At 33.2% G+C, this 15,536-nt stretch overlaps 1 protein-coding gene across 1 annotated transcript in view; it reads left to right on the top strand.

Moving 5' to 3' along the window:
* The first annotated feature begins 3,199 nt into the window (after positions 1-3,199).
* LOC131850098 (rho guanine nucleotide exchange factor 2) overlaps positions 3,200-15,536 on the top strand; it is a 49,664-nt gene continuing 37,327 nt past the window's right edge. Inside the window, exons 1-2 of the mRNA XM_059200264.1 lie at positions 3,200-3,288; positions 5,139-5,200. Coding sequence (XP_059056247.1) covers positions 5,155-5,200 — 46 coding nt within the window. The 5' untranslated portion in view covers positions 3,200-3,288; positions 5,139-5,154. The remainder of the gene's footprint in view (positions 3,289-5,138; positions 5,201-15,536) is intronic.

The following is a 15,536-nucleotide window of genomic DNA, read 5'->3' as shown; positions in this document are numbered from 1 at the left end:
TATTACACTAACCACCACTACCTATAACCTAATTTAATACAAGGAACTTTCACGTGGTTTGTTTATGCGACTTGTAGATGCAAACAACTTACGTTCTAATGGCGGTCGATTATGTATGTATCTCTGTTGCTAACGTTATAATAAAAATGCTAATATATACCTTTATATATTTATTGCAGTTACGAACACTGCACTAGATTTGTATAAGCAACTGTCAAATAGTATGTAATATTCCCTTATGGCTTAGATATATAGCAAAACTTGTACACACTTCATGATATAATTGGCCGCTAGATGACAAGCGAAAACTACCGTATAGTAGACAAGTGTCAAGTCCCGAGTACGGCGGCACTCCGATTTAGCCAAAAAACACAATTTAAACACATTTTAAAGACAACGGAAACTATTGTACCATATTCAAAGCAACCTAAATAAATAAAATATAAATATGTCATAAGAAAATATTCAATGCCTGTAAAGTGTTCATTATTTAAGTAATAATCCCCTATAGTATCTACCCACAAAAGTACATTTTGGCAGTAACAGAACCAGCTGTTCTTAAAAGCTAACACAATACTGATGTTTGGATATTTTTGTGTATGAAAATATTTATGACATTACGAACATTAAATTCTATCATTATCGTTTATTAATGTATACTTCTAACATTATGCTTTGTATAGACTATAATGATGGGCCTCAATAAGCTTAGAGTCACTCAGAGGGCAATGGAGACGACTATGCTTGGAGTTACTCTGTGTGATCGTATCAGAAATGAGGAGATCCGTAAAAGAACCAGAGTGACCGATATAGCCCGAAGAATTACGAAACTGAAGTGGTAATAGGCAAGGCATATAGCTCGTAGGACAGATTGTTGGGGCAGTAAAGTCTTCGAGTGGCGACCGCGTACCGGAATAAACAACGTGGAAAGACCTCCGACAAGGTGAACCGACGATCTGATCAAGACCAGCGCAGCGCAGGACCGATCGACGTGGAGATTTTTAGGGCAGACAATTGTTCAGCACTGAATGTCTTCCGGGCTGAAATGATGATGTTGATGAGACTGTAGTAGGGAACATACCTATAATTCGGTAGGATCCTATAATACCTAGCCCCTTTATAGTAATGTAAATAGGTGTTAGAGCCTGATTTTACCTTTCCTACCTAACAAAATCCTCTCTCTCTCTATTCTGGACTGGGAGGATATAATTATGCATACAAGTGAATATGTTAGAAATAAGCAACTTTTAAACAAAGTACAATAACATACTTCGTCATTGATCTTGGGCGGTCTAAAAACCATTGACGAGGTACCTTAACTGATTTTCCTGAAGTAAAATTAATAATATTGTGGATAATAGAGAGTAGGAGATTTTTTATAGATGATATTGATATGATGCACCCGTCTGTGCTAACGGTTTAAGCTGACGGAGGACGAGTGGAGGATAACAAAATTAGCATGAGATCACGTTGACAACGATGGGATCGTTACAAATTCACTAGAAATATATCACGCTAGTTTCTAGAGGGAATTTTATAAAAGACAACCTTATACGGTTAGCAATAGGGGTCATTTTCTACTTCCCTACATAGATTCCGAACATCCAATGCCCTTGGGGTTGTTAATATTGGAGAATAGAGAATTCATTGCTAGTAATTGAATTAGGTCGAACTCTAGGCGGCCTCTCCTGGAAATCGTCAAGGTTAACTCGGATGGTGTTTTTGTTTTATGGACGATAATGGAATGGTGCACCCGCCTGCGCTAACGGTTTATGCTGGCGGGGCACCAGTGGAGGATGATAAGATGAGTCAGGTCAGTAAGGTCAGGTCAGTTAGCCCATCGTGACGAAATCACCAGAAATTTATCACGATGGTTTCCAGGGGGAACCGCGTGAAGGTCAACCTGACATGGTACATTGCTAGTAATGATGTCATGAGTCCACATTACTAACAATCTCCATCCCCCCACTCGGTATTTGACCTGACTTCAAGTTCGTCCTATCATCTTACGGGTATGTTGACTGGGAGGGGAGGACATTGGATGCGCAAGTGGGTGTAGCACCATATCGCATTTAGAAATAAACAGCTATGCTGATAAAGTGAAATGAAGAATGCAACTGCCTGACAAGCATTTAAAATTATTTGGCAAAAGAACGGGTACCCAATCCTACTAGAATATTAAAAGAAAAACAATTAATGTAGTAATCTGTAGTTGTGTTTTTAATATCAGAAATATCGCTATCATAGCTACGCACAATTTCAGGGTGACCAGACTTAGCAAAATTTATTGTTCAAGCATAACTAGAACCGCGTTTATTTAGCATATGGAAAAATTTCGCTGGTGTAATGAACGTTCCAGAATTATTTTACAATTAGGCATTTACTTTATATTTTGTAGACCGAAATTTACACAAATTTTTATTACAAGACGTTTATTTGTGAATACAAAGTCTAAAATAGTCTCACATTGACTAATACTGTTATAAGCGTATAACCAGTAATAAGCTCGTAATCTGTGAACATCAGTTTAAAAATTTATTTAAAAATAATTTCTACGCATATTCTAGCACATTATTAAAGAGGATTTAGCACTATTTCATTTTTTTTTTTTATTAAGTATTTTACGGCCTTGGAAATCTCCTTTAAGCACTATTTCATATTTGAGTGTGGTCATATTCCCATAATGTTACCTGTCTATATCGGAGTATTATGTTGTCCAATATTAGATCTGTATTTTAAAGTCTTAAAATGAAAATAGTAACAAATTGCTTTAATTGTATTAGTTTTCAGGTGTACATAATATTGTAGAATTTGTATAATAATATAAACGGACTCATAGTTTTATTAATTGTTAAATTCTGGTAGCTTCATTCTTATACATTTGATAATGTAATCCCCCACATCATGCTAAGTACTTACGTAGTTTTTTTTTCATTGGAGTTGGTCGGAAAACTCAAAGAAGTTTCAAAGTTCTCAATCAGTGCATATTAAACTTATTTTATACTTTTCTGTGTTTATTTTTCTGTGTTTAACCATTCAATCAAAGATAATTGATTACTGGGCATATTTATGACAGACTGTTTTTGTAATGTATCGCCTAAAATAACTGTTTATTGTTTTGTGTAGGTGGCTATATGGTGTCAATGTGAAAGTCTATTCGCATAAAATTTAGATAGCATTGTTTAAAACTTTCCGGGTTACTTGGGAAATTAGTGTTTAATTGTGATTTGCGCAAGTTATTGTTGCGGCGATGCTTAAGAGACTCCTGAGTAGTTTGTAAATAACTTGGTAAGTAACCAAAGCATAGTAAATATTAGCATGTTTACATACTTTTTTGTTTGATTGATAAACTATCCATTACAGCTTGTATCTAATGTACAAAAGATAAGTTCACATGACATAATTGTTAATTGAATAATGTGGGTGTTCTATAATTTGCAATGTTTTAGCATATTTACATGTATATAACTAAAATAAATAAGTAATATGCTTCTTTTTATTACTATTGACTATCATGTTTTTTGAACTGAAATTGAAATGACTTGAGTAGAAGAAAGGAAAGTAATTAATTATTAATCTAAATTAAAAGTTTGTTTGCCAAAAGTATAAAATTTAATATTTTCTACACAAATCCTAATTATAAAGCTGCCTTGCTGGTCTCTCTGGAAGTGAATTCCAGCATTTCAATTACATTCTAATTGCACAGTTTCATATTTTTTTAAACTTCTGAATTTGCACTATGTTCAATGAAAGAACTATTTAACATTGTTATTGATTTATTGAGTTAGTGTTGATTAAATTGCAATGGAACACAAAAATAAGATACTGAGATTCTAAATTGAATGTCTAATTTTGATAAATTCAAAAGTAGATGATCAAAGGACAGGTTGAGCTATATATATTTATATATTGGTGGTGTTATGATGTATAATGAAAAGTTCATATTGAAAATTAAAAACCACATTTTTAATTTAATTGTGTAATTGATTATTACAATGCAATATTACTGTAACAATTTGAGTAAATCTTTTCTTGTTTAAAAGGTATATTATTCCAGACAGACTATTTATTATGTTAAAATATTCACAACTCACAAAGTTATGTGCATCCTGTCGAAGCCATGTTGGGCTACTAGTACCTGCTACATTTTTAAAATCAATCAATAAATTATATCACATTGCATCACATCATATTTAAGGTTGAAAATTAGATTCAACCTTTGCAGTTAGATTGAAGAATTCTCCACAAAATGGACAACTCATACTAATCTGTTTTCAATAAAGGCGGGAACATAAGCTTCCATGTATAACCCTGGATAATTCACACAGCAGTATCTAGTCACAAGCTAAGCAAAATTGTATTGTAATTGTATTTTGTGTACTAGATATAAGTACTTAAATATATTTTTGTAAATACTTACATATTATACATAGAAAACACCCAGATTAGTAAAAACATACCTTATACAAATATTTACACCACATGAGGAATCAAGCCTTCAACTACCAGATTTAAATTAGACTACTGAGGCTATATATATACCATTCACAGACAGATACACTATTCCATTATCATCTATATAAATATATTTAAATACTAGCTGTCCCGGCAAACATTGTTTTGCCTTAAAATAAAAAAAAAATTTAGGGGTGGACTACCCCTAACATTTAGGGGGATGAAAAATAGATGTTGGCCGATTCTCAGACCTACTCAATACGCTCACAAAATTTCATGAGAATCGGTCAAGCCGTTTCGGAGGAGTATGGGAACTAAAACTGTGACACAAGAATTTTATATATAAGATATGTAATTGAATGTCTATATTACTTGAATTTTTTTTAATGTTTTATCTATATAGAGTGATGCATTCTCTTGCACGAACAGTTTACACTGGCAGAACAGGTAGGATGGATGGAGTCCAGTGGAGGATGGTAGGATGAATATGAGATTGGGTCAGTTGGTCCATCATGACAACTTCACCAGGAATTTATCACAATGGTTTCCAGGAATTCCCAGGAATCATGTGGAGGTCAACCTGACTTGGTACATTGCTAGCAATGGATGGAGTAATTAGTTCACAGTACTAACCTTGGTGGACTAGTTAACATGATGATATATATTGTCTAATTTTGTTTCAGAATAACATTGGCAGCTATGATGAATATCCCAGCACAGGATAATGTGGGCCTCTTATCATCAGGTATTTGTCTATAGAATGTATAATTGGGCGATTTTTATAAGAACATTATTAATGTTTATGTTAAAGTTAATATACATAATATTTTTCATAGGAATTATAAGAGCAGATGCTGAAAAAGTTATGTAATTGACTGTGTAAGAAAGGGAGAGATAACAAGGTGACTGTGAATAGGGATGAATGGATGTGATAAATATATAACGCCAACCCCAATTAATTGGGATAAGGTACATGCAGATGATGATGTTTAAGTTCATATCAACAATACTTACCTTGGCTGGTAGTGAATATGGATAATAAAATTAATTGAGAGATTTGAAAGGTATACCTAGAAAGGTAAATAATTGAAAGTGTGTTAAGAAATTATAACAAATATGTTTGTATATTAATAATGTTTTGTTCATGATACAAGCAAAACTTTGGGAAGGATTTTTATTATTTTTATAGAAGTTATTTCCTTGGGCCTATGAAAATTAATATAAAGTTTCTTGCTAGTTCTTCTCAATTATATGTTATAGTATTAACTAGTAGCTAATGGATGGTAGTGATAGTATTATAAAATTTATATTTATGACATATATGCCAAATGTTTAAATGATTTTTATTTAAAAATATTTTGTAACACCAATTAGGATTATAAAACTGTTTTGAAAATGAGCTATTAAGTCCAGTCCAGTTCACTTTAGTGAATGTTATAACAATATTGAAATCCATCATCAGCAAGCTTCTGTGAAGTTTCGTGACATTAGATTTTCACGGAAAAGATGACATCTCTGTGCTATGGTTTCATGTCACATTTAACAAAATGACATTTTGTTAAAAAAATCGCATGTTACATTTTTCATTAAACAGATATATTAATAACGAAATAAGGTACTAAATTGTAAAACTTCTGATGAAATTAAGAAATTTGGAAATTTCGCGACGTTCATTTTATTACTAATGTAATTGTACTTTTAGTTATCCCTTAGCTCATTCAAAATATATAAAAATTGATGCTATGTTTGACGGCACGTGATCAATCCGGCCAACGTCTATATATATATAAATCTGATTGAAATAACTAGTCTATGCCAATTGTATTACTTAACTAAGTTAGAATTTGTACCATCAGCATGGGCACTCTTCAGTCACCTATATCAGCACCCAAACAGAGCTAGCTGCCTTAGCTTTGGCTGATGTATTTTAGTTGAAGGATGAGATATCCCAGTGAAATCACAGGGTATGGAGCCAATTGGCCGAGTAGTTACTATTACTAATAATCCCCTCCTCACAAAAAAATGAGATCAGACCGTCAGACGGTCTAAAACCACTTTAATGAAGTTATTGAGCAATGTTTTAGTAACTAAGTACATAATTACTATTATCACATAGGTATTGTTAGTGCGGCATAGTTCCCAAGGTAATTATAAAGTTGTGACTTATTTTCAATCTTATGTCCAGGATTTAGAGTACATATTAGGGTATCAAGAGTTGCAAAGTATTTTTCTCATTGTTAGGTAGAATGGTAGATAAATATGGTATTCGGAGAATGCTATTCTAGAGTCAGCTATTTGACAATAGAAAATTATATTTGTTTATTATTCTATTTCTGTATTTAAACAGTTGATGGTTAGATAATATAGGAATAAATGATACTTAGGATTAAATAAATGCAGACAATAATTCACAACAATCATTGGAAAAGGACATTCGAAAGTAACTGTTTAGTAAAATATCTAATTGTGGAGTTTTCATTATTTTTACTAGAAATTTACAAATACAATCTATAGTTTCGCAACCAATTTCAACTCCAACTATTAATAAGAATCTGTATTTTTTAAGCGATTTTATACAAGCTGTATCTCAAAATTGTTCACCGATTCACCGACAACATAGAGACAGTTTTCAATCGATTTTTTTTCTTTCGACATTCCGTACTGAAGTAGGTTTTGAATTACACTGTTGTTGACACAAATTAGGAATGAATTTTCGTCAATTTTTTATCAATCGGTACCATGTCGTCGTCATCATCTCATACACTCATATTTTTATTATATTGTGTAACAATCTTAAATATTGTTCACTAGCAACTCGCCCTGACTTTGCATGAGTATTTCGCCAAAGCCTTAGTTAATACACCTAAATTACACAGTATTCACTCTGTTGATGGATTGATAACAGCATAAAAGTCGATGTAGTTTTTTAAGTTTATTGCGAACATGCAGACATACGTGTGACTGTGTTTTTTAATATGTATGAATGCCAACCCAATATGGCGAAAAGATAAAAACAAAAGAAACATTTTTAATTCAATACTGTATTTCATCGTAGTCGAAATTTGCTTAATATATATACATTAAGACTAAATGTGTGTATGTATGGTATTTAGATAATATAATAAACCCAAAAACAATATTAGGTTTTACCATCGGAGACGTCGACTCGTCAGTTCCTTGCGCTGTCATGCATCGAATGAAAGGAAACTATCGCCAATTTCAGTGGCAGGCTTCCTGCGATCGATTGCACGCCTGCGCCCGACTTCTAGCCCGTACAAAGGCAAGGCTGCTCCCATACGGGCTGGCCCTGTCAAAATAATACGCGAAAATCACCAAATTCGCACGACATCCGTAACAAAAATCTATTAAAACCTCATCCGTTTTTAAAATGCGTCTAGTTTCCAAATAATCGGATATTAATACTCTATATCTGAACTATTCATTTATATTTTATTGTTTAAAAATTTATACGCATTTCCTACATAATGGGATTTGTGTTTTGAATAAAAAATGTGATCGTGCTCCATTGTGAAGATATGTATTAATTTATTAATATTGCGAAAATGTAGCGGGTTTGTGCAACTTAGGTATGTATGATACTTGTAGAGTTTGCTTACTTGTTGCGTCCCGTTTTAATGCCTGGAATTACGTAATGTGACATATTAAAAGATTTAATGATTTTCTTCTATACTCCACCTAAGTACATATATCGCTGAAAGTTTAATATCTAAACTAATATAATAAAAAGAAATAATTACAAATTTTGTTTCTTATGGATGAATTAAAAGAAGGATTGTAAAGAAAATCAACTACAGAAATCTACAGTATCAGACTGTAATTACGGTATTGTATTATTTCTATATTGATGATATATATAACTATACCGGAGATGCTAAATGAGAAAGAAATGTAATATTTTTAATGTCTTTATTGTAATAGTCACGAAATTAGCAGGATATTTGAGATGGAGACTTAGGTAGGTACTTTATATTGAACAGACATGGTCATGTCAAGTCAGAGGCAGAAGCTAGTGTATCATATGTATGAAAGCGAAATATCCATCCTTTATTCTAACTATGCTAAATTTTGCACAGAAATTCCTTCTGTAATATAAAGAAGAACAGAAGTAGAATGTAATAAATTGTTTGCGTGCGTACCTCAGTCTCACCTATTTCATCTGCCTTACAGTTTGCTTTGTAAGCTGCTTAAATTTGATGTAATTTGTCTATTTAACACATTTAATTCTAGGCCATGAAACTATATATTATTTATTAATCTAAAATATATTTACAATATTTTACATGTAATTGTGATTGTAAAATATTTCATTGCGCAGCGAAGAAAATTACTTTTAAAAAAAAAATCAATAACAGCCAAAGTGTATACCCACGTTGGGCGCCATGTACTTTCTAGATTAAGATTTGGTCATATCTTAATAAAGACAAGCCCAAAGCTTCGAACGCGTCTACATTTGTAGCTATCTGTTGATGGTAATCAAACGATTATAATAAATAAAGTATGTACACGGCTCCATATATTACTTGCTTAAAAATATAATTTATATTGAATTGACTTCGCGTAAATCAATATAATTATGAGTCCATGCATACGGTATCATTTTCCCTTTCCATTCAAAGAAGAATAGGAATTATGATGGCCTGAGTCGGGGTTCGAACCCCTAGTAGTGCACTTAGAGTAAAGTCATATCCGTCAGGCAGGAGTTGGCCTTCAGCCGATTCATAAGTCCTTTCGTTTTTAGTGTCTTCTGCACTTATCCCATATCCATCGGTGCAGCTTTAAAGTTGGTAGAAAAAAAGGCATATATAGGCTATAATTTTATATATTATGCACATGCATGATCGAATTAAGCTTATGGCCCCGCTATAACAATAAATATGATATTATACTTTTTTTAATACAGGAGTTAATTACAGAACAGAAACATCTACTATACAGTAGGACCTACTACTAATAATATCGATGTAAACTTTTGGGTAAAATTTTGGCTTCTACTCACATTCTACAAACGGCTGAAAAGCGCAGTTTTAAAGATATTCTGTTTAACCATTCCTCAGTTAGCATTGAGCGCAATCTTTTCCATGTTTTTTTTTTTAATACAGAAGGGCCCTGAGAATGTATAGAGGCATGATTAATCCGGCCCTGCGCATATGTTGTATGCGAATTTATGTTTTTGTTTAATTACTCGGCCGCGCTCGGGAAAGGCGCCATATTGTTTAATTGTGAAATGTTACTGTATATTTTCCGGAGTTCAAGCAAAAAACTAGTACGGCCTGATTGGTCATACCGAATTCGTTTTGCCTCACGGATTTCGTCGTTCACTTCACGCACTTTGGTCGTTCGCCGCAAGACTGTATAAAGTCATCTGCATTGGTACTTGTGTCTTGTTTTTTGCCTAGCAACTGTGCTAATGGCTTTGCTGCGGTTTGAATTTGGATGGTGCCATATGACAGTGAAATAACTGTACAGAGCGTAACATTTTTAGTCCTCCCTGAGTCATGGCAACGCGTTTTTTTGGGTTTTGTAAAAGTCCACTGATCTTTGTCAATCTAATAAAAATAAAGGTCTCTCTTCATACCAGGAGGATTTAAGATTGCCCTTCGAAATCTATTTTATAAGTGATTTTAATAACATTTTTTCAAACAGTTGATTCATAGTTGTAAGACATTGTTTAAAAATTATAAGATCACTCTTCTGAAAAAAAAATAGCGTGTATTTATTCCCTACTAGCCGTGTTCGAGATTTCACCCTCATGAACTTTATAGCCTATGTGTTATTATGATGCATAAGCTATATTACTCTAAAGTTTCATCAAAATGCATTTAGTAGTTTTTGTTTGAAAGAGTAAGATCCGAGCGACCCGCCCCGTTTTCGCATGGGTCTGTGAATTAATTCACAAAAACATTGATAGAGGATATTGAACTAATGATGCGATGTCCTGGGCATAGTTATACCATAAGATAGGCCGTCAACTTGTTTGCCATTCTTTTTTTAAAGTAATCCATTTAATATCTTAGTATAATATGCCCTTAGGAAGGTATGGGGGTTGCAATAAACCGGTTGGAGTATATCTCTGAGGCACGTATCCAGCCCATAATCCGCATTATTGCGATATTGTTAATTAGATTCCACGAATATTGTCTTAGGGCTATCTTTAGATCCTCTGACTTGGTAATAACGACTTGAGGTCCTTCATTGTTCGAGATTGAGTACTAATTATTTAATTTTTTTATTCCATTTATAATATTTTACAGTATGGCGAGTTCAATGCCGTATTTAATGCCGATGTGTAGGAAAGGGAAAGGAAAACCTATATTTTTTTCAAACATAGGTAAATAGGTCTTACTTATGGTAAATAGCTCTTACTATGTGTTGGGTATAGTTATTATGACGCTATGTCACATAAACTTCACGTACATATATACTATGCATAATTTAGCAATCAACATATAGTATAGAGATCTCAATTTTTTTGTGAATTAAAATACTAAATAACTTATGTTAAACGTTAATAATGTAGTTTTCTGAAGGCTTTTTTTTACATGGTCAAGTAGTATACTAATATTGTAGTTGTTTTTTTGGTTGGTTGAACGCGCTGATCACAGGAACTACTGGTTACTGGTAAAAAATATTTTAGTATCGAATAACTCATTTCTAAAAAAAGGCTGTATAACATCTCGCTACGACCAATTGGAATCCTCCCATCTATATATTTCAACCAATTTTTTGAAAAGAGTAACTACAATAGTAACAAGAAATTTGTTCATTATTCTTAGTTGAAATTACATTTTGATTAAGCTGGAGGAAAAAACAATGTGACTTTCTAAAGGTTATTCGATAACTACAATGTTTGTATGTTTTTGATAATATGTAGATTTAGAAATCGCACATGGGTTGCTGGCCAAAACCTGGGTATAATGTGTCAAATGATATATACTTTAACTATTTCTAATTAATTATATCTTCTCTCAATTTCTTCTTTCGATTATTATTCATCAAAATTAAGCAAATGTTGTCATTATAGAATAAAGATGGGAGGGTATATCTCTATTAGGACGTCCTATATTGTATTACTATATACCCTACCCTTCCACCTACATCTGTATTATTATACATGTAATGATCCCACATACGTATCTTTAAATGTATAGTTGTATAGTACTACAACCTTCTTCGTTCGTATACTATCAAGGGTCACAGAAAGCAACAGGCGGACAATGTTATTTATTATCTATGTAGCGTATAACTTACAACCGCATTGTTAACATCATCCCATCAGTTTATGTAGCAGATAATGTCTCACATCTCGCGTCTCGTGAAATCCCGTATCTGAGAACGTCGTTATCTGATATCTAGTATATTTTCCCACAACACAACAGCGCGGCTTAATAATAAACAAGCGGCTAGTCCCGGCTTCGCACGGGTGGACGTTTTTTAAACATGATGTAAATGTAGTAGTTTCCGTAGTACAATATAATCATATGATTATGAGTTTAGAATCTTGTTATGCTCCTTTGGTTCTGTAGCGCATCTGAGAAGTTTGCAGCAGCGCAGATAGACGGCTTTCAAGCCATAATGCGAAAAAGAACTGCTTCACTATTCTTTAAAATTCGGTGGAGCGCAAAATGTCTCCTAACCACTATAATCCATATATCGGATTGTCCACTCCAGAGGCATTGGACATCCTTGCGCTTCTGCGGACCCAGTACATTGGGTCAGTGACATAGATATATGAATTGAGAGACAAGGATTAAGATTATAAATTACGTTAGTAAAGAGTGATTTACTAACGTAGTTTATAAGTCGTTTACTAACATAATATGGATGGATAACCAAAAAAATAAAAAAGTGCATGCGAAACAGATATTTCATGTTTTTTTATACTCTGGATAAAATATATGCGTTGTGCGTTTAAAATACGCATTATATTAAAGTTTAAGTAGAGAGGTCTATTTTATTTCTAAAATTAAAAACATAAACTATGTTACTCAGAGATGATGTAAAATTCTAATGGTGAAAGGACTTTTCAAATATTGCAATATTTTTTAAATTTATTTGTTACAAATCTACAAACGTAGAAAATGTCTAGCATACTGGAAAAAATTATCAATAAATTATAATAGTTGAGTTACTCTAGATATAATCAAACTAGTAATAAAGAAAATATTGTTATTAACTTTGAGCTATAGAATAACCAAACTATTTTAGTTAACCGAGTTTAGTTAAAGTATAACGGACAAATTGCTCGTCACTATTTTTCAGTAAATGCAAATCAATGTTATGGTGTTTATTATTGACGTTTGGTAGTTACTTTTTAAATTGTTTTTTTGTGTGGGCCCGGTCACGTGTTGCAGAGACTCAGTAGTTCTAATATTGATGTCAATAACAATTGTCCCGAATTTTAAATTGCACCATTTTGAGTGAACTTATTTAAAAAAATGCTTTAGCAGTTTCGAGCTTTATCAAACCATAGATATTTAAAGATATTGCTTGAAAGCATCTATGTAATCATGAATCACTGAATACGGGACTAGTGATCCCATCGCTAGTGTGTGCCTCGTTATGTCGATTTCTACGCGGTACTCTCAGGAAACCAACGTGGTTAATTCCTGGTGATTTCGTTAGGATAGGCTAACTGACATTACTTGATTTTCATCCTATCACACTCCACTGCTAGGCACTATTATACCGTTAGTGCAGGCGAATGTACTATTTTTTTAAACCACCGTGGTGGCCATTGTGCAATACAGTACAGTTGATGGTAAACAGTTAACTGTCCCAATATTATCTGTTAAAAAAGCAGCGTAGGGGCTTACCGTAGGCTATATTTTTATTGGGTAATGTTGGACTGCATGAATTTATTAAAAAAATATATTTTCCACAATCGAATTTCCTGTTAAAGTCGACCGAAACTGTTTCCCGAACTTGACAAAACAGAGGGTCAAAAACATTATATAATTAGGCTCCTGGGTATTTCTTTGACAAGATCTGTGCGTGTGTATTAACACTAATATGACACGTGTGAAATTTTGCAAGCAGCCCACGCCATAATGACCCATATTGCGAATGGAGGTCATTTGAATACGAAATCACAATAATATGACAAACAAAAAGGGTTGGTAAACATAAACCCGCTGACAGAATTGTCTAAGTTTAGAAGGTCTGTTTTCCGACGGGAGCTTCCTGCAGTCCAAACATTTTGGTAAAGATATAATAGTGATCTGGCCTGGTTTTGTATGAATGCTATTTATGTGGTTCCAAAATAAAATACAGCTCCTTTTACGGGCAATTAAGGTACCATCTAGAAATTTTATCAAAAGAACTTAGTGATTTTTATGCTCTATGCTCCGTCCTTGTCACAGTTGGTCAGTAACATTAAAGAGGTTTCTCCCTCCCTAATATGACGTAATATATTTTGAAATTATAAACTATTTTTGTTAATATTTCGGAATGTCTGTTTTTATATAATGGTATTTGGAAATGTACCTCACACTTCCTCCTTTCAAAAAATCTTTCGTTTATTGAATATTAAAATTGCGTTACACAAGGAAATGGGAAGGACGTAAATAAATACCTTATTTGTCAATCAAATAAAATTTTATTTTTTTTGAACTACTCTTGTTTGTACTGTTGGCCGCAGCTGGCCTTTATAAACTTCACCGGGCGATAGGGAGCGAGTGCATTTAGCAAACAAAAGGCCTTCCTTTTGTTTGCTAAATGCACTTATGGAGCGGCTGAAGGCCAACTCCCGCCTGACGGATACGACTTTAGTCTAAGGGCACCGTTAAGGGTTCGATTCTCGGCTCAGGACGTCGTAATTTCGATTCCCGTTTTAATTGGATGGGGGATGTATCGGAGGCGCTACATGATAAAAGTTAGCTACCAAACATTCCAGTAGAGCAGTTATAGTTCCAGGGAGTCATTGCGAGAGTGTTTTAAGGAATCAAATATCCTCACCGTTGCTTCTCAATACATTTATGAAAATATCATCTATGCCAGAAGGAATATAGACAGTTTCAAAAGAGTTAGTGATTGCACTAATAAAAGCTTACGTAACAATAACAAACTGATTTTACCTAAATGTCGTTTGGCTAAAGTTAGTAATTCGTTTTATGGCAATTGCGTAAGGTTTTACAATAAAATACCAGAGTCTGTCATAAATCTGCCAGAAAAAAGATTTAAATGTCAAATAAAACAGTTCCTTTGCAAAAAAGCTTACTATAAAATTGAAGAATTCGTTAACGATAATAATGTTTTTATAGAAAAACTTTAAATCTATAGCACTGACAATATTATCTGATTACATTAATAATGAGTGCGTAGCGACTTCTATGTTGATTATCGCATGCCTCTTACTTGTTATACTGTAATTATTTATATAAAAAAAAAACATCTATTAAATAGAGCAACACACAAGTTTCTTGCTCATTCTTCTTGTGATGAATCTGCATTCCGAATGAGTGGTAGAATCAAAATATGACTATTCAAAAGTGCTTGTAATGAGTTTATTTGAATAAAGATTATTTCTATTTCTATAGTAACCAGCCACAAAGTTATTTTCCAAAACCTTCAATTATACTCTTTTTAAACTAAGAATCTTTTGTATAAGCAAGCCCTAGATGTATTAAAAAAATACCTATTGAATTCACCCTCCTACTATAAATTTTAAATTAACCTTTTAATTTATTTTCATATTATAGCGTGGCAATGTAAGAAAATATATAAAATCTTTTGTATATCTTCTGATAAAGCCTTCTCGGTCTATTAAATAGGCATTGTTTGTCCCAGTCTGCATCACAATAAATCCCAGGGGTCCAAGTCCACTGGTCCTCGTGAGTTTATAGATGAGGCCTTGACCGGTGGAAGTAGGTCGGGCCTGCAGCTGTAATAATTTTACTAAACGACAACAAGGAAGACAGTGCTCTATTTTCTAATGTGAGATACATTAAATAGAGCACTATCGTCCTTGTGTGTCATAGTATTCTATACAATTTATTATCAACGTGAATATAGATAGTAGAAAAAATGGAGTAAATTGGTTTTTCACTTGCAAATATATTCTG

Source organism: Achroia grisella, unplaced genomic scaffold (genome assembly GCF_030625045.1).
Source record: "Achroia grisella isolate CSIRO2021 unplaced genomic scaffold, CSIRO_AGI_Agris_v1 utg702, whole genome shotgun sequence".
Classification (NCBI taxonomy): domain Eukaryota; kingdom Metazoa; phylum Arthropoda; class Insecta; order Lepidoptera; family Pyralidae; genus Achroia; species Achroia grisella.
This window is presented reverse-complemented; position numbering and strand designations above follow the sequence as displayed.